Source organism: Lepisosteus platostomus, chromosome 9 (assembly GCF_059453375.1).
Source record: "Lepisosteus platostomus isolate fLepPlt1 chromosome 9, fLepPlt1.hap1, whole genome shotgun sequence".
Lineage (NCBI taxonomy): Eukaryota > Metazoa > Chordata > Actinopteri > Semionotiformes > Lepisosteidae > Lepisosteus > Lepisosteus platostomus.
The window spans coordinates 60,406,851-60,427,870 of record NC_142619.1 but is presented as its reverse complement, the minus strand read 5'-3'; the positions used below and the strand labels follow the sequence as shown (position 1 = coordinate 60,427,870).

The window sequence follows — 21,020 nt, the reverse complement described above, 5'->3', positions numbered from 1 at the left end:
AAATGCCTTCCCCAGTGGCAGGGCAGGGCAGCGTGGGCTCTCCCGCTGAACAATAGCCAGGCTTCTCCTCTTTCACTGCTTCCTGGTGCTCACTGGCTGTTTCTATGAAGTGGTGAGGGTCAGGGCTGTGCCATGGGGCCGGTATTTATAGCCCGCGTTGCACTGACTGTAATGTTGACTCCATTGTATTGGCTTTGCATGCTGTCATCTGCCTTCGCTTCCTCTGGGCTTTCTGAAAACATCTCCCCCACAGCAGGCATGGGACCCTCCTGGGCAGATTTTGAATTTGCTCTTCAAAGTATTCAGTTAGGCTAGCTTGCTGGGATAGTCTCTGCTCAATTCTTTACTTGTGTTTTTGCTTATAGGCGCTGGATGAATCTTCCTGAACTGTATTTTTCAGTGGTTTAACAGTTATAATCAGTTTGTCAAGCCTCCAGAAGGCACTTATCTTGGTCAGTAAAGGGAATGAAAGGAAAGGTCCTGAGCAAGAAGAAGCCATTTGGACCACCTGGCCTGTTTGGTAGTTACCAGGTAATTAATGCTTTATAAGGATCTCATCCAGCTTTTTCTTGAAAGAAGCTGGGTACTGGCTTCAATAACATGTCTGAGTAGCTTCTTCCATACTCCCACAATCCTTTGGATAAAGAATTATAAACATACGTCCTCATAGTCTGAACTTAGATCCTCTGGCTCATATTTCACTTTTCATTCTGAAGAGGTCTCTGTGTTGCCTCTGTGAATATCTTTGGAGGATTTTGAGTTATTGGATTAGGTTCTGTCGTAGTCATCTCTGGTCAAGACTAAAAAGATTGTCTTCAGCCCGTCAGTGTAGTGCAGTCCATTAAGAGCTGGACTCTTCCACTCTTCTCTGGACTGAATCCAGGGCAGCAATATTTTTTCTGTAATGTCCTGGCCAAAATTGCACACATTATTCCAAATACTTAATAGTATATTTCTCAGTTTTAATAAACTCCTTTAAACTGCGCTTGTGTTTTCATAATTTTGTTGTACATTTTGTTTGCCTTTTTTGATTGTTTCCCTACATTGTCTCGGGGACACAAGCGCTGTGTTTGGGTCTCTTTGGTAGGTAGCCTGTTCTGTCTCCGTGGTCTCTGTGTCCTGACCCGGCGGAGTTGTGTTGTGACAAAGCGCTCAGCATCGCCATCAGCAGGAGCCACTCAGCGTGAAGGGAGACGTTAGCCTGTATCCCAGCCCACCCCCCCGTGGGTTCAACTGAAGTCCGAGTCGCTGCAGCTTTGATTTAGTATCTGACAGCGGCACCGTTTGACTTTGACGGAAACCTGTGGAGACTGAAATAGCCGTGGGCCGGCTCCTGGGTGCCCTGCTGCAGACGACGCCTGTGTTCATGCAGATACTACGGGGCCGCGGGGCGTGGGGACCCTCTGCCCTGCCTATTTATATACACCTGTGTGCAAGAGTGCAGGCGCCCCAGGTCAAACTGTGTGTTTCAGTGAAAAGAAGTTCACAACCTCTATGTTCAGATGCAAGCCTAAAAATGACGTCTTTTTGCAAATTTTAATGCATAATAAGTATTTATTTACAGTTTTGGAGACTTTTAAAATAATAATAATAAAATAGTGAATATGGCATGTGCAAAAGTTAGGGCACCCTGTCAGTCAGCACTTAGTAACACCTCCTTTGCTAGAAATCACAGTTTCCAAAACTTTTCCAAATTGTAGCCAGCCAAGAGTCCATCTGTTCTTGCTCTTGGGTTTTTTTCCCCACTCTTCCTTGCAGAACTCTTCTAGCTCAGAAATATTCTTAGGTCGTCTTGCAGGGACTGCATGTGTGAGACCTCCCCGCGGAGTTTCAGCAGTATTCCAGTCTGGTGGCTGTGAAGGCCGTTGCAAAACCCTAATGTTTCGTTCCTGTAAGAACTTCATGGTTGATTTTGAGGTCTATTTTGGATTGTTGTGTAGCTGAAATATCCATCCTCTTTTCAGCTTCAGTTTCTACGCTGACTCTGGGACATTAGCTTCTAGGATGTGTTAATGTTTAGTTGAATCTATTCTTCCTTCCACCCACACGATGTTTCCGTGCCACTGGCTGCCACGCAACCCCAAAGCATAATGGATCCACCCCCATGCTTAACAGTTGGCAAATATGTTTCTTTTTTTAAGCTTCACCCGTTATTCACCACATTTATTGTCTGTGGTTATGGTCAGAAAGTTCAGAAATTTTTAGTTTCAGTGCACAGCAGTATGTTCCAAAAAGTTTTCCAGCTTATCAAGGTTTTGTTTTACATACTTCAAATGTCGAGGTTGTACGAAAGGTTTCCTTTTGACAATTCTCCCATGTAGATTATGATGTAAGCAATGCATTACTGTGGACCTGTGGACAAGACTCCAGTCTTAGCTAAACTTTTCTGCAAGTCCTTTGCAGTGATCTGTGGGTTCTGTCTTACAGATCTGGGCAATTTTCAAGCGGTTCTGTCAGATTTTTCTGGGTCTTCCAGATCTTGCCTTGACTTCAATGGTTTCCTTTAACTTCAATTTTTTTAATGATGTTTCTGACAGTTGAAATTGCAAGCTGAAAGCATTTAGAGTTCTTTTTATAGCCTTCCCCTGCTTGTAAGAGTGAATTATCTTTTTGAAGCCCTCAGACAGCTTCTAACAGCAGCCCATGTTTGTTGAAAGAAGGCAGAACAACAGTCATGAACCGAAAGGTTAGAAGGGTCAGAATATTTGTTCAACACTGCAGTTGTCTTCACTTGACTTTATTCAAGGCCTAACGAGTCAATCAGGTTTTGGGGCAAAAACACAGAAGTAGTCAGGACTCAACTAGAAGAGTGCCCAATTTATTTCAAATGCCACGGTCACATTAATTTTTTTTCAATCTGTTAAAATCAGCAAACGGTAAAATTTTTAGAAAGATGTTATGTTGAAGTCTCTACCACAGAGAGGTTGTCAACTTGCTTTCACTCAGAGATTCACTGAAACATATAGTTTCACCTGCCCAAACGTTTGCACATAACCAGATATATAATTTATATTATGCATGGGCAATTTTTTAAAGCATTTTTTTTTTATATGCACGGTGCTTAAGAATGAATCTTCCTTTGCCTTCAGCAGAAGGCTTCCAGGTGTACCACCCAAGCTGCTGCCAAAGTCAAAGACAGACCTCCATGCACTGAAGCCAGTGGTTTTAGAATGTATATTAATATGAGGGGGGCTATAATTCAAGCATTGTCTCAGCAGTAAAAATAGAGGCTGTGGTAAGAATGCGTTTTCAAAAATGGAATGGGCATCACTCTCATTTTCCAGGAGCCCTCTCCCTCCATCACAGGGCTGACAGAAATAGCACCCTTTGGACGACACGGACTATGCAGCGCTTCCTTCAAGGAGCGGTAGAGTGTGCGCTGTGCCTCGTGTCAGACGTGCAAGTGAGCTCATGGCACGCTTTTCAGATGCCAGCGCTTGATCCCACCACACATTCTGAACTGGCCGTGCTGCTATTAGACGATTATGAAGAGAGGCTGCTGCCATGTTTCCAGATTCATCAGTGTAGGAGTTGCTATCCTCAAGGGCAGTGGTAAGAAGGGGAAAAAAAGCAGGATTTCTGTGATGTCGTTTTGAGCAAAGCGTCTCTTCATGATGCAGCAAACCCTTTCCTCGGCTTTCTTGTTTGGCTGGTCGTGGTGCTTCCTTGCCGTATGTTTGGCAGCTGGAGGTTCTCCTGTTACATCAACGGGCTTTTCCCGGAAATAAGAAACGCAAAGTTTCAGCTGTTGGGCCTTTTTCGGGTGTGAGGCTCCCAGTTGGACTGGTTTCTTTTCTTTATTCAGTCGTTTCTGAACAATGGTAACCCGTGTGTTCTGTCACTTAAAATGTAGTCCCAGTCCTGTAGGCTTTGCGAATGGCCTGTCTGTCCGGCTATCCAGTATCGGAAAGCAATAAATTCCTGGTGTGGGGTTCTGGCGGCCCAAAACCAATCAAAACACACGGCCATACATTAAGAGCCCGGACAGGCCTTGAGTTCAGTTTGCGATATTTTAACTTTCCCTCCATATTGCCATGTTTTGGAGCCCTGTGTCCTTGAATTTCGCGTAAAGGTAGGTCATACATAAAATATTTACAGAAGCTTTGTTCTCTCAGGGCTGATATTCCTCAGCAGCATTAGCCGATGAAAACCCCAGCAGGCTCATCTAAAAGGCTGAAGGGATCACTCTGCACTCTGAACGCAATACAGAGCGAGGTTCTGTAATAAAGCTGCAGTGTTGAGGGAGAACTGTGGGTAGTATGTAGTTAACCCACATTTAGGAATGCAACGTGGAGTTGCAATGGAGTTTTTTTTATTGGTTTCTTACAGCTACAGCTATATTCCGAAGCCAGCATCGCCCTTCTCCATTTGAACAGTCCGAAGGATTTCTCGGAGCTGACTCAGCAAGCCAGGAAGAACTTGACCGTAGATGGGAAGGAGCTCACGGTCAGTCTGGCATACCTGTTCTGGGATCTCAGCATCATCAGCCAGGTACCGGCCGGGCTTCTGCGTTTCTTTGTTACTTCTGGAGAATTGCTAGTGCCTTTTCAGGTCCCCTTTCAATCCCCTCTGTCCTTGAAGTTGTGCCCTGCCAGAAGAGTCTCGCTTGTGTGGGTCGCATCCTGTAGTTTCCACAGTTGGTGATGATGATAATTGGTTACACTTCTATAGCGCTTTTCTGGAAACTCCACTCAAAGCGCTTTACAGGTAATGGGGATCCACTCCACCACCACCAGTGTGCAGCCCCACCTGGATGATGCGACGGTAGGCATAGTGGGCCAGAACACTCACCACACACCAGCTACCAGTTCATAGCCAATTCATAGTTGAGTAGTACTGACCCTGGTTCTGTAAGTACAGTATGTATCGGTGTGTGTGATCTACACTGGGGGCTGCGCATGGCTGGCTGTGATTCTGTACCACTCTGCCTCCTCAGTCCAAGCAAGATGAGGACGTGTCAGCCAGTCGCTTTGAGGACAACGAGGAGCTGCGCTACTCCCTGAGGTCTGTGGAGAAGCACGCCCCCTGGGTCCGGCACATCTTCATCGTGACCAACGGGCAGATCCCCTCCTGGCTGAACCTGGACAATCCCAGAGTGACCATTGTGACACATAAGGTACCGTAGCCAAACCAGGCCCGATTCCCTTCTCCAGCTCCGGAGTGCTGATGTGTGGAGGTGGACATTCAGGTTAATGGCAGCATGGCAGGGTGGTACATTGAAGGTGCATTGTAATGTATTAAAGATCTGTGGGGACATAAATACTGATCTTTTTTTTTAGCTTGCTTGCCCCTGATAAGAAGCGAGGGGAGCTTCATTTCATTTCATAGGGAGCAGACTGCTTGAGCTACAGTACATTCCTTCGCTGTGCACGAGTCACCCCTGCTTAGCTCTCGCCCAGAGCGAAGCGAGCTGCTTCAGTTCTCCAGGACCTGTCTGGCTGGAGACCCAGATGCACCTAGAAGGCTCCACTTGTGTGTCTGCTACTGCTGTCGTGTGCATTCAGAAGTGGATTGTAGCAATGGGGAGCTCGAGAAAGTGCACTGTACGGCACCTGCACCTTTTTCCCCATCTTGCCTGTAGTTTTTTCCCTAGTATCATCTTTCGATTTTACCCCTTAGGGTCTTAGTTCACCTTCTGTCGTCTGCAGGAGATTTTCCTCAACGACAGCCACTTGCCCACCTTCAGCTCCCCTGCTATCGAAAGTCACATCCACCGGATCCCGGGGCTGTCGCAGAAGTTCATCTACCTGAACGACGACGTCATGTTTGGAAAGGACGTGTGGCCGGACGACTTCTACAGTCACTCCAAGGGACAGAAAGTAGGGGCACCCCGGGGTGGAGGGCTGAAATAATAATAATACGAATTAATAATTGCTTACACTTATATAGCGCTTTTCTGGACACTCCACTCAAAGCGCTTTACAGGTAATGGGGATCCCCTCCACCACCACCAGTGTGCAGCCCCACCTGGATGATGCACCAGTCCACTCCCCACACACCAGCTCTCAGTGGGGAGGAGAGGAGAGTGCACCAGTACACTCCCCACACACCAGCTCTCAGTGGGGAGGAGAGCAGAGTGATGGAGCCAGTTCAGAGAGGGGGATTGTTAGGAGGCCATGATTGATAAAAGCCGATGGGAAATTTGGCCAGGACGCTGAAATCCTATGAATGACGGGCAGCAGTGCTTTGCTTTTTTTTTTTGTCGGTCGCATACGTGGGTCTAAATGTGAATTCCATTCCATTTCCACCCTGACAGCCTGACGCACGCTGTTGGTTGGGAAAACAGTTCTTCAGTTTTGAGTTGAATGTCTTCCCTCAAGCTGGGGTGGGTTCAGGAGAAAACCATGGCTGTTTAGTTTGTTTCTGTTCTTGCAGTGATAGAAATGCAGGCATCTGTTTTATTATGAAGAGCACTTACATTGTGAGCTTGTGTCGGCAGCGCGGCGGCTCTGTCCTCTAACCCCCCTGTGTCTGAAGGTGTACCTCACCTGGCCTGTCCCTAACTGTGCGGAGGGCTGCCCCGGCTCCTGGATCAGGGATGGATACTGTGACAAGGCCTGCAATAACTCTGCCTGCGACTGGGACGGGGGAGACTGTCTGGGTATGCAGCGTTCGGGTCTGGCTCTTTAGATAGAAGTAAATCGGGAGGGGATTACAGCACAGTGCCTCTCTCTGGGTCTCGGTTGGCAAAGCCAGAGAGTCATGGGCTTTATAAGGGTGGCTCAATCTTTCTGCTTTTATTCGTGTCTGAATGCCTGGCTTTCATTGCACGCAGGAATTTAACCGATTATTATTAGGAGAACCCTTCATCCCTTCTGACGCTGAGGCCTCCGCGCTGTTAAAAGTGCCAGCTTCAGGTACGGAACTGCCAGAAGACAAAAAACCGTCTGGCAGGCTCGTGCTTCTTTCAAAAAGATCCTGAATCCTGAGAGAAACAAAGCCCATGTGTTTAGGGTTCTCAAACACGAGGCAGCAGGACTAGACCTGCAGCTGAATGACACGTTACCTCGGGTTTGAGTAACGTTTTGTGTGACCTTCGTTTCTTTCAAGACGCGGCCGGCTGAGATACTTGGATCAGCCAGCTGCTAACTAATAAGATGGGCGAGATGGGCAGATCGGCTTCCTTTGCTTGTCCACCCTGAATTGGTGTTTGTGCTGTGTGGTCTCCGCAGGGGCGACGGGGAGCAGTCGGTTTGGAGCAGCAGGGGGCGGAGCGGGGGCGGCGGGCGGCCACGGGCAGGCCTGGAACTTTGCGGGTGGCTTAGGGGGCATCGGAGGCGTCTCCTACTGCAATCAGGGCTGCGCCAACTCCTGGCTAGCAGATAAGTTTTGTGACCAGGCCTGCAACGTGCTGTCCTGCGGCTTCGATGTTGGCGACTGTGGGCAAGGTGAGTGTTCAGGTTGAACTCTTTCCTTTCTTTCTTCAGACCGTGTTGGTTTATCTGTCTGTATTGGTGACACATCTGGCTTATTTCAAACAGAAACAGGTCTTTGTCATACACGTCTTAAATCACGGTCTAAACCTCCTGTCCATGATCTGCTTTCTGATCCTCTAAACAACATCCGGATGGATCAAGCTGAAAGGACCATTTCATGTTTAACCCAACACAGTTAGCTATTGAGATTATTTTGCTTTTATATTATCGGCGGTGTGGTTGATCAGCGCGCACTGTAATGGCGGGATTTCGTTTTGTACAAAGAAGAGGGTTGTCCCTGCTGGTCTGAGCTGAGGCCGCTGGTGCTGGATTGTAAAGCCTTCTTTGTTATCAGGATAAACTTTTGGTAAACAAATGGCTGTCACATGCACGTGGGGAGTGATTCCTGGGGATGTTTTGATATTTTGGGTAGCCAGCTAAGCGCTTGCATGGAAGGTGTGTCTGTGTCTCACTTGGCTGTTGGTGGAATAGGGATTCGAGCCGGTAGACGAGGGCCAGGCTGTTGCTGGTACTGCTGTTAGTCTTGCATATTCTGGAGGTGTTTGTGTAAGTGCTGTGCTTGGGGGTAGGCATGGCTGCAGGCTGCAGCCATAAAGCCCCTCCATCTCCCCCCATAACACTGAGATGTGAGAGGTGTCCCGAAGCTGAAGTGTCCTGTAGAAACATGAAAGGAGGAAGCAAGCTCCAAAGAGAGGGACAATAGAAGGGAGATGCATTCATTAAATTACAGCTCTTTAGAGGATAGGCTTCCTGCTGTATTTCCTGTGAAGTCTTTTGTTTGATTGTGTTCTGAGCCCACCTGAACCCTCGTTCATATTGGAGTTTTCGGAGTGAAGGTTCAACCATTCTATCAACCATCAATTCAATTCAAGCTTTATCCTGAAGCACCATCTTTTACACAGCTTGTAGGAGTCTTTGCTGATTGAGGGCAATTTTCTGCAATTGACAACGTTTGTAGTCAGTTTGTAGATTTCTTAATGTACAATAGTTCTGATGTTTCGCTTAGAGTTAGACGATCCCGAGATGCTTTTCCGTGAGTTTTTTTTTTTTGTTCCAGGCTTGTGAATAGCTCGATTGACTCTGTCTGTTGAAGTTCATTGACTGATGTGTCGATGTTGGTGAAAACTACATGCAGTTTCATTAGGACGACCTGAATGATCAAGCACCAAACACCTTGCTTGGACTCATTTCACCTGTGTTCTTTTTAGGTGAAATGCTTTGTTTTTGAACATTCATTGCTAAGCTCTACCGAACGCTTTTCTGCAGTTTTTAAGTAAGTTGTACTACCGCATGAGGGAGTTCCTATAACTACTTCTTTGATAAATTGCGGAAAGTGGACTTAAGCGTTTCCATTTAAAGTCATCCTCTTCTTTGATGTTTCTGACAGTCATTGTGTGACGATGTTAGGAATTTTAGCTCTGTATATTGGGTTAGCTACAGTCACTAAAACATCACAAACAACTTACTGTAGATGCTGTCAGAGTTGTCGTGGGTTGGTTATGTGTAGTTGTGTTTTTTTCTTTCAGATCACTTCGGCCAGCTGTACAAAGTAACCCTGCTGCGGAACAAGACCCACTACTCCATTCCGCAGGGGGAGACCAAGCCTTACTTCAGCTTCGAGGGGATCGCCAAGAGAATCTCCGAGGCCTTCGTCTGCGACGACCCCATCGTGCGTCACACGTCCGTGGCCAACAAGTGGAAGACCATGCATCTGCTGCTGCACGGCGGCATGAACGCCACCACCATCCAGTACAACTTCACCTTCCAGGGCGAGGGCGACCAGGAATTCAAAATGACCATCACAGTGGACGTGGACACCCGGGAGGTCCAGAAGTCCAATGTGACCCAGGCTCAGAAGGATGATGGGAGGGACGTCAAAGCCACTGCTTCCCCGCTGGAGCCAGAGGTCTCTTTTGAAGACGTGCCCACAGACAAGCAAGGGCCTAGAATTCACAGAAGGCCCCCGGCGGACACCGAGGATGCCATTGAGGTGCCAGTGCTGGATGCGTCCTTACTGCCTGCTGATGTGCAGAGTGAGCTGCAGAAGCTAGAGGAAAAGCTGGAGAAAGGAGATCTCACTCTTAAAGGCTATAACCTCACCAAAGCTGCTCTCCTGGAGCCCTTTAGGGTATCAGCCTGGGCCAGAGGACGCGATCAAAGTCATAATGGCAGCAACGTTGGGAAACCAGTGCAGGTGAAGTCCCAGGAAGGTGTGGATCCCCACAGACCTTACAGAGACTTTGGAGGTGAACATTCGGAGAAGGAGAAGGAGAAGGTGCCGCCCCATCTACCAGCTCCAGAGCGCAAGACCCAGCTGACCTCTCCTCCCGTCCGAGTTCAGATGGATGATCAGCCGCTCCGTGAGGCGGATCAGAACCGGCCTCGAGCCAAGGCTCTGCCAGCTGCAGCCCAAGACCTGGCCCCCTCCCGAATACTGAGTTCCCTGGTGGGAGGTGTCCCAAGGGCGAAGGATCCGGAAGAAACGCAGATGGAGAAGGCGAGCCCCAGAGAGAGGGACCCGGAAAGGGAGCTGCACGGGGGGGTTCCTCTGGGCCGGAGACTCCAGCAGTACTCGGTCAGCGGCAGGGGCTTCCTCCCCTGGGAGAAGAGGAAATATTTCCAGGACCTCTTGGAAGTGAGTGACCGATCTCATTGTAGCCAAAGTCTTCAATTGCTGAGAGAGAGCTGGAACTCGGAGGCGGTCGCGGTACCTCTTGGGTTTTGTTTTCAGGACCTGTTGAAATCGTGCCTTGTACTGACTTCGTGTCGTGAGAATCACGGCTTTGCCCACAGCTATGATAGTTGTTTTAAGTAGATAGGTGGGCTAATAGAGGAAGGAAATCTGCTTTGCATAGGTTTTATATAGAGAAAAGGACATTTGTTTTTAAGATAGATTGAGCAGTGGATTTGCCCCTCTGATCTGGTTTTTGAAATTATTTCTCTGCTTTCAGCCGCCTGTACTGTTCTTATTCGCCTTTTGAAACTTATCTACAGTATATTATTACCCTTATTAACTTTTTCATCCTGTGTATCATCTCATCTCCATTGAGTTCTCAGTTGAAGTTGTGACCGAAGAGCTGCAAGCATGGTCACTGCAGACATGCAAAACAATGCATGGCAGCAGGAAGAATTATCTCTGCAAAGTTGCACCCAACCCGTAGATAGACATCTCCGCTAATTTGTAACTTGCCTGTGGGACATTTAGTCTTGTTGTAGTTTTCTTTACTTGGTATATTTGGTGCCTTCTGTGCATGTGTTATGCTGAGAATGTGAAAACTGTAAAAAATGACACAAGAATAATGTGTGAACCGCTGAATATAAAACTCGCATTAGATATTTGGTGTTGCATTGTAATAATAAGGGAGGCAGCTGAATTCTCAGTTCGTACTGCGTTGTGAGTGCCCTGCTGCTGTGCTCTTCAGGAAGAAGAGAGGCTGAGGAAGGAGCTGGATTATCAAACGGACGTGAGAGCTGTCGGCAGGAAGCTGCGAGACACGTTCGCGGACTCCCTGCGCTACGTGAACAGGCTCCTGAACGGCCAGTTCGGCTTCACGTCGCGGAAGGTCCCCGCCCACATGCCACACATGATCGACCGGCTCGTCATGCAGGAGCTGCAGGACATGTGAGGCCAGCGTGGTGCTTGCTGTGCTTTAAAAGTGTCCGCTCAATCTCCTGACCCTTAAAGCCCGAATTTAACTAGGTTATCAAATAAGGTTAGATTTTAAAAAAGAGTCATCCAAAATGAAGAAAAAAACGTCAGGTCTTTCAGTTCATCACAGAGAATTTTATTTTAGGCTCGAAAAGCACTTGCATAGGCCCGCCAGCAGCTGCTATTCAGATCCAGTGCTTTGTCATCGAATCTGTTTCTGCATCTCCTGTGTGTCTTGTTGCGTCTGGTTGTGCGTCAGTCTCATCGTTGTGCAGCCAGTGAATGAGAGCTGAAAGTCTGTGGCTGTCGACTCTTCTGATGCTGAGGCCTCTGCGTACGACAGGTTTCCCAAAGAGTTTGACAAGACTTCGTCCCACAAGGTGCGGCACTCCCAGGACATGCAGTTCGCCTTCTCCTACTTCTACTACCTGATGAGCGCGGTGCAGCAGCTCAACATCTCCCGCGTCTTCGACGAAGTGGACACGGACAGCTCCGGGGTGCTGTCGGACCGGGAGATCCGCACGCTGGCCACCAGGATCCACGAGCTCCCGCTCAGCCTTCAGGTGACCCCTCCCTTCCGGCGCCGATGGCCCTGCACGAGAGGCTAGGGGACCGAAGGTTTTGGTAAAGCCGAGAAGGCAGTGCGGTCCGAGTGAGCTGCCAGTACGCGGTTCTGCCCAGGAGAACATTGCCACCTCGCATTGCTGGGCCCCTGGGTTCAGCTCCTGGGGTGCTGTCTGCGGGGAGTTTGTTCGTTCTCACCATGTTTGCATGGGTTTCCTCCCGCAGTCCAAAGACATGCTGGCAGGTTAATTGGCTTCTGGGACATGTGGCCCTGGTGTGAGTGTGTGTCTGTGTCTGTCTGCCCTGCGGTGGACTGGCGTCCCATTCAGGACATATCCTGCCTTGCCGGGACAGGCTCCAGGGCCCCCGTGACGCTGTACTGGAGAAGGTGGTTAGAGATGGATGGTCGGTCCCGTTATCAGAAGATTAGTGCTTCAGGAGCAGCGTCCCCATGTGAAGGGTGACAGCATGACAGGGAGGAACTAGAGGACGTATCCAGGTTTTGACATAATGATTTACCAGTTTAACCAAAAATTAAAGTGTAAAATTTTAACACAAATATTCTGTATTTATTGTTTAGATATTTAAAGGCTAATTCTTAGGACGTTTGTTTGAAAAATACTTGCTGTTTTGTTGTCTAAAGTTACTCACCTTTGATGCTCATAGGTGTTTTGCATGTTGTAAAATATCGTTGTGCATCTACACAGTAACGGTATTAAATTCTCAGTCAGGCTGTGCATTAGCCTTGTCCGTCTGATCTTTGTCAGAGCTGAACTGATCGTCACTGTCTACGCAGGATTTAACAGGACTGGAGCAGACGCTGATAAACTGTTCAAAGTCGCTGCCCTTGAATGTCACCCACATCGACACGATCAACCCCACGCAAGAGGCATATTATGATCCCAGCATGGTAAGAGCCTGTTTCTGATAGTGTTCATCCCAGTGCAAACGGCAGGAAGTGAGAGTTGTTCAAGCCTTTAGAAGGTGGATTTTATCGCTTGCTTCTGGCTGTCCAGCTCAATGGAAGAATTGCAGATATCTTGGGGTCAAGCTGTGCGCACTGCTGGACTGTTGAACTGGCCTGCTCTGTACATTGTTTTCTAAATAAAAGACTTAAACGAGTGCACTGTTTCAAGAGTGTTTACTTTCATGTCTTTTTTTTGTCTTTTCAGCCTCCCGTGACCAAAGATTTGGTCATCAACTGCAAGCCGATCACAGACCGTATCCACAAGGCCTACAGAGAACAGAACAAATACAAGTACGTCCTTGGCAAGGCACTGGCAGAGCATAGAATAGTGAAGACTAGATCTGTTCGCATTGAGCTCAGTTTGAGCTTTCTAACAGCTGTTCTGCATCTCTTCATGCGGCTTGCATCTTTATTTAAAATAATCTTTGTTGTTTTGGTGTTTCATAAAGGTGAGCTGAGGTGAAGAAAACATTTTGTAAAGAAATCTGCTAATCAATTTTCAGAAGATGGAGGTGTTCATCAAAACCATGTCACAAATAAACGTGGATGACTTAACACCTAATTTGAAATATAAAAGAAACTAGGTGTTTATTTTATTCTTATGTTTCTGAGTTGCCTAATAGAGATGTTTTTTATTGAAGTAATATTGCAAACTTTAGATCTTCTCTCTCTTTTCCCAGTGCAGATTATGTAGCTCATGCTTTAGCTTCATCCAGATTGGATAAGGCTCTCCTTTCTGGACTTATAAGTGATTACAGCTACAGCCTTACTGAATTCAACTGCTGGGGTCCTTGCTAGAGCACAAGATAGAGCACTTATGACTCCTGTGTTGGCATCTCCGCATTGGCTTCCAGGGAGATATACAATTCATTTGGAAATCCTGTTACGTGTGTTTAAAGTACTGAAAGAAACGGCACCAGATCACTTGTCTGAGTTGCAGCCTGATTTTATATCAATATTTTAGTTATTATACTTCCTCAGTTTATGCGTTATTTCATATTGTTTCTTTTTCTTATCTTTGTCGTCTGTTATTTTTTCTGATTATTTTTTTTTTAATTAAGTTCATGACGTGTGAGAGCCTCAATTCAGCTTCAAGAATGTATTTTTAACACACTGCACTTCTAGGTGTTAACAAGCATTCTCGTTTCTACTGAAAAGGTTTGAAATCATGGGCGAAGATGAAATTGCCTTCAAAATGGTGAGAACGAATGTGTCGCATGTGGTTGGCCAGCTGGATGATATCAGGAAAAACCCCAGGTAAAGATGTTGGCTTTGACAGCTGCCTTTTCCCTTTCCCTTCAGCACTGAAGTGTGTGGCTCTTGCTAAGGTTAGAGACTCGTATTGTAGGTGTGACTGAGGATTTGTGTAGTCCTAAATTACAATATATCCATCACGTCGTCCTAGTAGATAAAAGAACACATCAAGGTTCATCCCATTGCTGAATGGAAAAGAGACGCAATGTTTCAGCTGTAGAGCCTTCTTCAGGTGCGACATCTATCAAATGAACCTTTACCTGTTTCTGCGCAGTCTACGCAGCTGACGCAGCTCCCTACTGGATAGATAGAAGTTCCTTCAAGCCCTTTTTGTGTTCTTTCAGTGAGAATGTCACTGGCTTGCTGATGCGGGCACTTCAGTAGTCTGTCCCAAACCGCCGAGTGGAGTCTGTTTGCCCAGAGTGGGATCTCTTGTCGTTGTGCAAGAGCTGGAAGCGCAGTTCGTTTTGTTGACTCTTATGAGTGAAATTGGCGGGTGATGCCGTAAGGCTCACGTGTAGAGACATGGAGAAGAAAAGGAAGCGTCTTTTGCTCTCTGAAATAAGCTCCGGTGGAGCCGCCGGTCCGTTCCGGGCGCCTGGTTGCTCTGTAACGCGGCCCGCCATTGCGCTCTTGCAGGAAGTTCGTCTGCCTGAACGACAACATCGACCACGGCCACAAGGACGCCCCCACGGTGAAGGCGGTCCTGCGGGACTTCTACGAGTCGATGTTCCCCGTCCCCTCCCAGTTCGAGCTGCCGCGAGAGTACCGCAACCGCTTCCTGCACATGCGCGAGCTGCGTGAATGGTACGGAGCGAGACAGGGCCCGCGGGCCGCACCAGATACATGACGCATCTTCATTCACTCCAGGGCCTGTGAGTGCCAGCAACACCACCTTTGGAGACCCATTTATTCTGTTTTTCAAACTGAAATCCCGCTGTTTATATTGCTATATAATATATATACTGTTATAAAACAATGGTTATAAATGAAAACAAAGCGTCTCCAAGCTGACACACAGGCTTGTTAACAAAATCCACATTAAAATCTGGTCACTCCATTACAAATGAGTGGAGACCATTTCCCTTTTATAATTAGTACCTAATTAACCCCAGGATCTCACTCAGCTGTTCCTTGAAAGAAACTAGGCCAACGGCTTCAACAGCATGACTGGGTTGCTTGTTCCACACTCCCACAACTCTTTGTGTAAAGAAGTACCATTTCTTTGTTTTAAATGCACTTCTATGTAGATTCTGTGCATTCCTCTCCATTAAATAATGCGGAACACAGATGTTACAGCTGCAGGGCTGTGGCAAGTACTCTTTTCTCGTGTGTGGTAATTTTAACTCCATTTATAGTCGGATACCTTTTGCTTTCTTTTTTTGTCTTTGTATATGAACACACTGGGGTTCCTTCTTGGAAAATTGAATGCTGTCAGTGTTTCCCTGCACTTCATTTCTATTGATAGACGCAGTATGAATTTCTGGCAGTAATGAGAACAGAAGATGAGACACTTTTTCCTATCCAAACCTTTGTACACTCACTGTCCTCCTCCTGATTTATTAAGGCCAGTTGCATGCAGGCCTGCACTGTTGTTATAGGAGGATAACGAATGCCCCTTCCTGTCAGCACCCCCGAGCAGATAAAATATGTGCTGTGAACTGGCAGGATCTTCTCTCAGTGCTGGACTGTTGCCAGTATCTGAGGCAACAGTGGGAAGAGAGCTCTTCTTTCTTTAGGAGAGAGCGCTGTCGTTTTCCCATCTGCCTTGTTGTAGTCCGATAGTCAGTATATCATCATAGCAGTGACATGTGAACATAGATCTACTGAGCACCCAGTCTCAGACCCAGACTTTTTTATTTTCAATGAGCATAATAAATTTGAAGATGCATTATATAGGCCCTGATTGTAAATGCTTGTCAAAATGCAGACTCTTTTGATCTTTCCTTTTTCTGTGGTGGTGGTCAACCCAAGAGATTATTGCTTAGCTGTACTCTATTCAGCATGAAAATAATAGTTGTATCAATTTGAATAGTAGTTGTTGTAGACTTGTGAGAATTTGTCAATAAATCCATTACTGCTATAAAATATCAACCAAGGAACCTGTCAAACAAGCTGTAAGTATAACCAGTACAGTATTTTTTTCTAATATAGGGTTACAATGTCACGGTTGTACACAAAAGGACCTCAAGATAATGTATTAAATGCCCTTAAATTGCTGTATAAACTCGGTGTGCCTGTGCCAGGATGGGAGGAGAGCAGAGTAATGAAGCCAGTTCAGAGATGGGGATTATTAGGAGGCCATGATTGGTAAAGGCCAGGGGGAAATTTGGCCAGGACTCCGGGGTTACACCCCTACTCTTTTCGAGAAACGCTCCGGGATTTTTAATGACCACAGAGAGTCAGGACCTCGGTTTTACGTCTCATCCGAAGAACGGTGCCTGTTTACAGTGTAGTGTCCCCATCACTATACTGGGGCACTGAAAGAGTGCAAGTCTTGAGTGGACAGTTCAAGATCCCAAAGATGAAGCATTAAACAATAATACATGTCTAAAGTCTTAACCGTGTGCGATATTATCCTGACTTGCTGAAGATGTGTATCATCAGGCCCCATGGAGTTGTCCTTCTCAATATGTCCACTAGATGGCTCTGTGACCAGTCACGACACACAGGAGATTCAACTTCTTTAAGGTTTTTTCAGACCTTTAAAATAAAATGTTAAAATTGACAGATAAAAGATGGAGGAAGTTAATTAAAATCTGAATAGCTGTTGGCATCCTTACTTTCTCATGGAAGCTCATTTTCACATTACACTGGCGGTGAAGTTTGTCAGTTCTGCACTTTCCAATGCAGAGTTGTTGGCTGCAAGTGACCATATCGGACTTGTTCTGTCGGCATCTTTCTTCCTCACCAAGTGTTTCATGACCCTCCGATGCATTGTGGTGATTGTATTGGTGAGGATTGTAGGGGAGTTGTATTAATTTGTTCCACAGGGGCCACGTATGGAATTGAATTCCTGTAGGAAGAGTCTACTTGTTTGGCTGGACTCCTTTCAAGGGAAAACGCTTCCTGGTTAGCTAGAAAGCTAGTCACAGGTCACCGAGGCAGCAGGTGGAGTTACTGCCTGTTTCACCAAGGAGGTTGTGTCTGCAAAGAGCTGAAAGGGAGTCTGTAGAAGCAGTTCAGTTTTGCACCAGTTACAAATGTGCCTTCTTAGGTGTAATCCAGAAATCTTACATTTACAATTATCTGACAATTCAGACTCTTGCATTTGAACTCTTACATTACCGTCATCATAGTCTCAGCATTATCTGATTTTTTGTTGTTGATAAATTTCAAGGTGTTTTCTGTCTCCATCCTGGGATACCTCAGTCAGTATTACTGAGCTAGTTGAGCAACTGTGAAAATCAGAAAAGCTCCACCATGTTGTGGGGAATGTGTCAAAAAGCAGAGCTGTACTAAAAACCAGTGAACATCCGATTTTGTTTTTTCAGAGAGGTCTTTTAGATCACAGCAGAATTGCAATTAAGTACGACTCCTTTCAGTTGTACAGAATTTCTAGGTTACCTGCCACACTGCTGAAAATTGCTGTGGTTATAGCGCAGAAGAAATTAGCTAGAACTGTGATGTAGGGTTCTGTGAATCCCTCCGATTTATATTAAAATGTCTCATTTCTGCATTTGTGCAAATGGGTTTGTTTTTCTTGTGTGTAATAACTAGCATGAAATTGGAGGTTTGCTGTCACTCTGCATGGATTCTGTGTGACTCAACATTGTTCTACTGTAAGATGTAAAGTTGACACCTGTTTGTTCATTTCTCCCCAGGAGAGTGTACAGAGATAAGCTGAAGTTTTGGACTCACTGTGTTCTGGTGACCCTAGTTGTGTTCACAGTTATCTCATTTTTTGCAGAACAGGTGAGTTACCCTTATCATACTGAAAAGCTCTTTAAGACAGGAGGTATTTGGTTAGTCTGTGAGGCTTGGCACACTAGACAGCTTCTGCTGTCCACGGATCCCCAGATATAGCCATTGTAACCTTCACTGAGAGACTTATGGCAATGGGTTAGTTCATATTTATTCAGTAAAGAAGGAATTTCTTCTGTATGGTACAGAACTTTTCTGTATGATACAACAGTGCTGTAACAGTTCATATTAGTCCTAGGCCTGACATTACAGAGGAATTCATGAAACGTTCCTGTAAATGATGATGGAGGACCAGTAGATGGCACTATTGCCCGTGGTTCACACTTACCAACCAGTGAACAAGAGGTCCTTTGGATCAGCCACAGTCCTGACTACTTGATCGTTGGAGATCCCACTGTTTGTAAGAGCAGGAATATGAACCCCATCGTCCTGACACAATTCCACTCTGGTCTTGGAACAGTCTGACCCCACTAAAATTATCCCTTTAATTGTGTAGTTTGTAAATAGAAACACTCACTCCTAATGGCAGTATCTCTGAAAGAGTGCCCTGGGAAAGACCCGTGAATCTCTGGTCGGGTTGTTTCCTGAGTTTTTTACAAGTCTGTATTCCAAGCCAAGGTGTGGGGCTGTAAACTCACTCTGGTGACTTCCAGCGATGCAAAATACTGAAAAGAATGGTGAGCTCTACAAAGAAGGTTATAGTGGGTGGGCAGCAGATTAATAGATTTAGTTAGCTCTTTAATCATATATAAACTGGAATCGGAGCATGCATTTTTCCCCAAACTAGTTTCTGGAAGCTTGTGTTTTTACCGCTTAGTCTGGCAGTGAATCTGAACTCTAAAGTGTTTCGCCATTTCCAGCTGATCGTACTGAAGCGCAAGCTGCTGCCCAGACGGAGGACCAAGGATCTCAATCCTGAGCGGGTGTAGGGCGCGCCCGTCCCGTCTACCTTCACCCCCCCTGAGGTGTGCCAGCGGGACATGGCTCCCCCAGAGCGGACAAGGAGAAGTAGCGTCCTGAAGGGCTGCCGGTTCGAAGTGCGTCTCGCTGTGGCACCTCGCACCCCCCCCGGCGAGGACTCTCCGACGCTCCCTCCCTTGATTGGCAGTGCCTGCCGGCTCCGCTGGTGTGGGTTGGGATGGCTGACATTTCATCCAGCTCCGAGAGGGGGGGGTCTGCTCTGAGCAGAGGCAGCTGGAGTGAAAGCAGGGAGCTGCCAAGGGGTCATAACTCTGGAAACTCGAGCCCCCCTGGGGGGTTAGTCCGTGGACAGGCTGTTCCCCGCCATTTCTCTCAAGCCAGCAGGGCTTTTGAATCGCTGCTTTGAAATCGGGCTCCCTGGGTGAATGCAATTTTAAAACCTAATCTCGGCGCGTTTCAGTAAATTGGGCTACGACGGAAGGTTTACAGCGCTGATGAAGTTAAATGGCCATGTTCATAATTAGAAGCCGTTAACAGCGATGTCATCCCGTCCAGTGTGCGTGTTTTCAGCGTGCAGGCGGGGGGCAGCGTTAGAGGTGTCCGTGCTTTGCTGGCGCGCAAGTCGTGTCCGTCTACACAAGAAGTGCCTGTTCTGCAGTGGTCGAACCCACTGGAAGTGCTTTGGAGCAGTGTGGGTGCTCATTGTCATCTGGGCAGGGGGTTTAGGTCTCTACATGTGCGGTAGTATTAGCTGGTCCGTTTGTCGCAGAGCACTCAAGGACTACAAATGGTAGGGTTGGGAACTATGATCGATGTTTTGTACAGAAGAGATTTTTAAAAATTGTACTTGAAGACTTTTACGATACCTCCACATCAGCCAAGACGGTTTCCCTTAAATGTGCATAGTGTACGTTTTTGTACAGTTAACTTTATGGAACAAGGCTTAAGGAGACATTTTGAAGATGTAAATGGCTTTTCTTTTAAGTTAATTTCCTGATTAAAAAAAGGACTATCCTTCCAGCTTACAGCAACTTCAAGTTTTGAATCCTATTTTATTTTATAGGCCAGGCAGAACTGATTTGGAATTGCTTGGATGAAAGAGATGGGTGATCATAAAAAATAAATGTGAATTTTCATTTCCAGTGTACTTTCTCATAAATGAAAGAGAAGCCTTTAAACCGGTTCGAGCACAGCTGAAACAAACTGATTTTGGTCAAGTGACAGCTGGCAGACACCCCAATTTTTCAGAACCAGGACTGGACACCCCTTTAGCTGATAACTCTAGATAAAAAATCTCTAGAATCCATCTTTCAGAACCTCCCTGGATAATGAATGAAACTAAGTGAGTCCTTGTGATTATTTTAGTACACTGATGATCCTTCTAGTATTCCTGTATTCTGATGACCACAGCGCTGCTCTTTGACTTTCATGATCCAGTACTTAGTCACATGCCTGCTATTTCTGTGTCATGATCAGACAGATTTTACAACATTAAAAAAAATAAATGCATCCTGATTATATCCATGCATTTCCCACAAGTGCAGTCTACAGGAAAACAGTTATCAACCAACTGGGGTTAGCAGTCCTGGTAATGTTAGTTTATATAAGTGTCCCCTCTGCATGGTTGTGCAAATATTTTTAAAATTCATTAACATTTACATGCATGAGACCTTTAGAAACATACCTTCAGTGGAATGCCTCACCGTTGCAGTATTGGGGCTGTGTGGACAGGACGGAGTTGTGAAGGCTTGAATGGCTCTTGTGAAATTAAAGGTTTTGTTGTGAAATTACAAACAAAAAGCCAGACATCCTTTTTTTCATTTTCAGATTGTTTTCCAGTAGTTAGTAGGAAAACAGGTATTATAGTAATGTACAGTATGTGTGTAACCTGTACAATCATCTAAAAACGGTACAGGGAAAATATTTATTTTTTAACAAGATAAAAGCTGGTGAAATATCAGTTGTAACACAGTATGATTTATAGCAGCTCAGATATTTTTTTTACAAAAATGGTCATATCTACAGCTACAGTATAAGAAACCTACATGAAACCTTTCAAAAGGCTTAAGTGCATTTCCATCACAGCACAGCTGCAGTAGTAAATTCATAGCTCTCATATAAGATGGACTTGAATACAATAAACCTGAAATGTTTTCTGTAGCAAATGGAAGATTGAGTTTGCCATAACTTTGGCTGATGTGCTCGTGATTATGTCTGCATTAACTCTCACTGGCTCCTGAAAGGCGCCTGTGTCGGTAAGGTGAAAAACTGAATTTGCAGGTACAATGCTAATTACTCTGCGTAA

At 46.1% G+C, this 21,020-nt stretch overlaps 1 protein-coding gene across 1 annotated transcript in view; it reads left to right on the top strand.

Moving 5' to 3' along the window:
• gnptab (N-acetylglucosamine-1-phosphate transferase subunits alpha and beta) overlaps nt 1-20,515 on the top strand; it is a 36,556-nt gene extending 16,041 nt beyond the window's left edge. The window contains exons 8-21 of the mRNA XM_088645939.1: nt 4,330-4,491; nt 4,937-5,116; nt 5,649-5,819; nt 6,478-6,601; nt 7,173-7,388; nt 8,963-10,071; nt 10,859-11,058; nt 11,429-11,648; nt 12,446-12,559; nt 12,822-12,907; nt 13,775-13,873; nt 14,510-14,677; nt 17,695-17,785; nt 18,655-20,515. Of these exons, the coding sequence (XP_088502065.1) occupies nt 4,330-4,491; nt 4,937-5,116; nt 5,649-5,819; nt 6,478-6,601; nt 7,173-7,388; nt 8,963-10,071; nt 10,859-11,058; nt 11,429-11,648; nt 12,446-12,559; nt 12,822-12,907; nt 13,775-13,873; nt 14,510-14,677; nt 17,695-17,785; nt 18,655-18,723 (3,009 nt within the window). The 3' untranslated portion in view covers nt 18,724-20,515. The remainder of the gene's footprint in view (nt 1-4,329; nt 4,492-4,936; nt 5,117-5,648; nt 5,820-6,477; nt 6,602-7,172; nt 7,389-8,962; nt 10,072-10,858; nt 11,059-11,428; nt 11,649-12,445; nt 12,560-12,821; nt 12,908-13,774; nt 13,874-14,509; nt 14,678-17,694; nt 17,786-18,654) is intronic.
• The last annotated feature ends 505 nt before the right edge of the window (nt 20,516-21,020 follow it).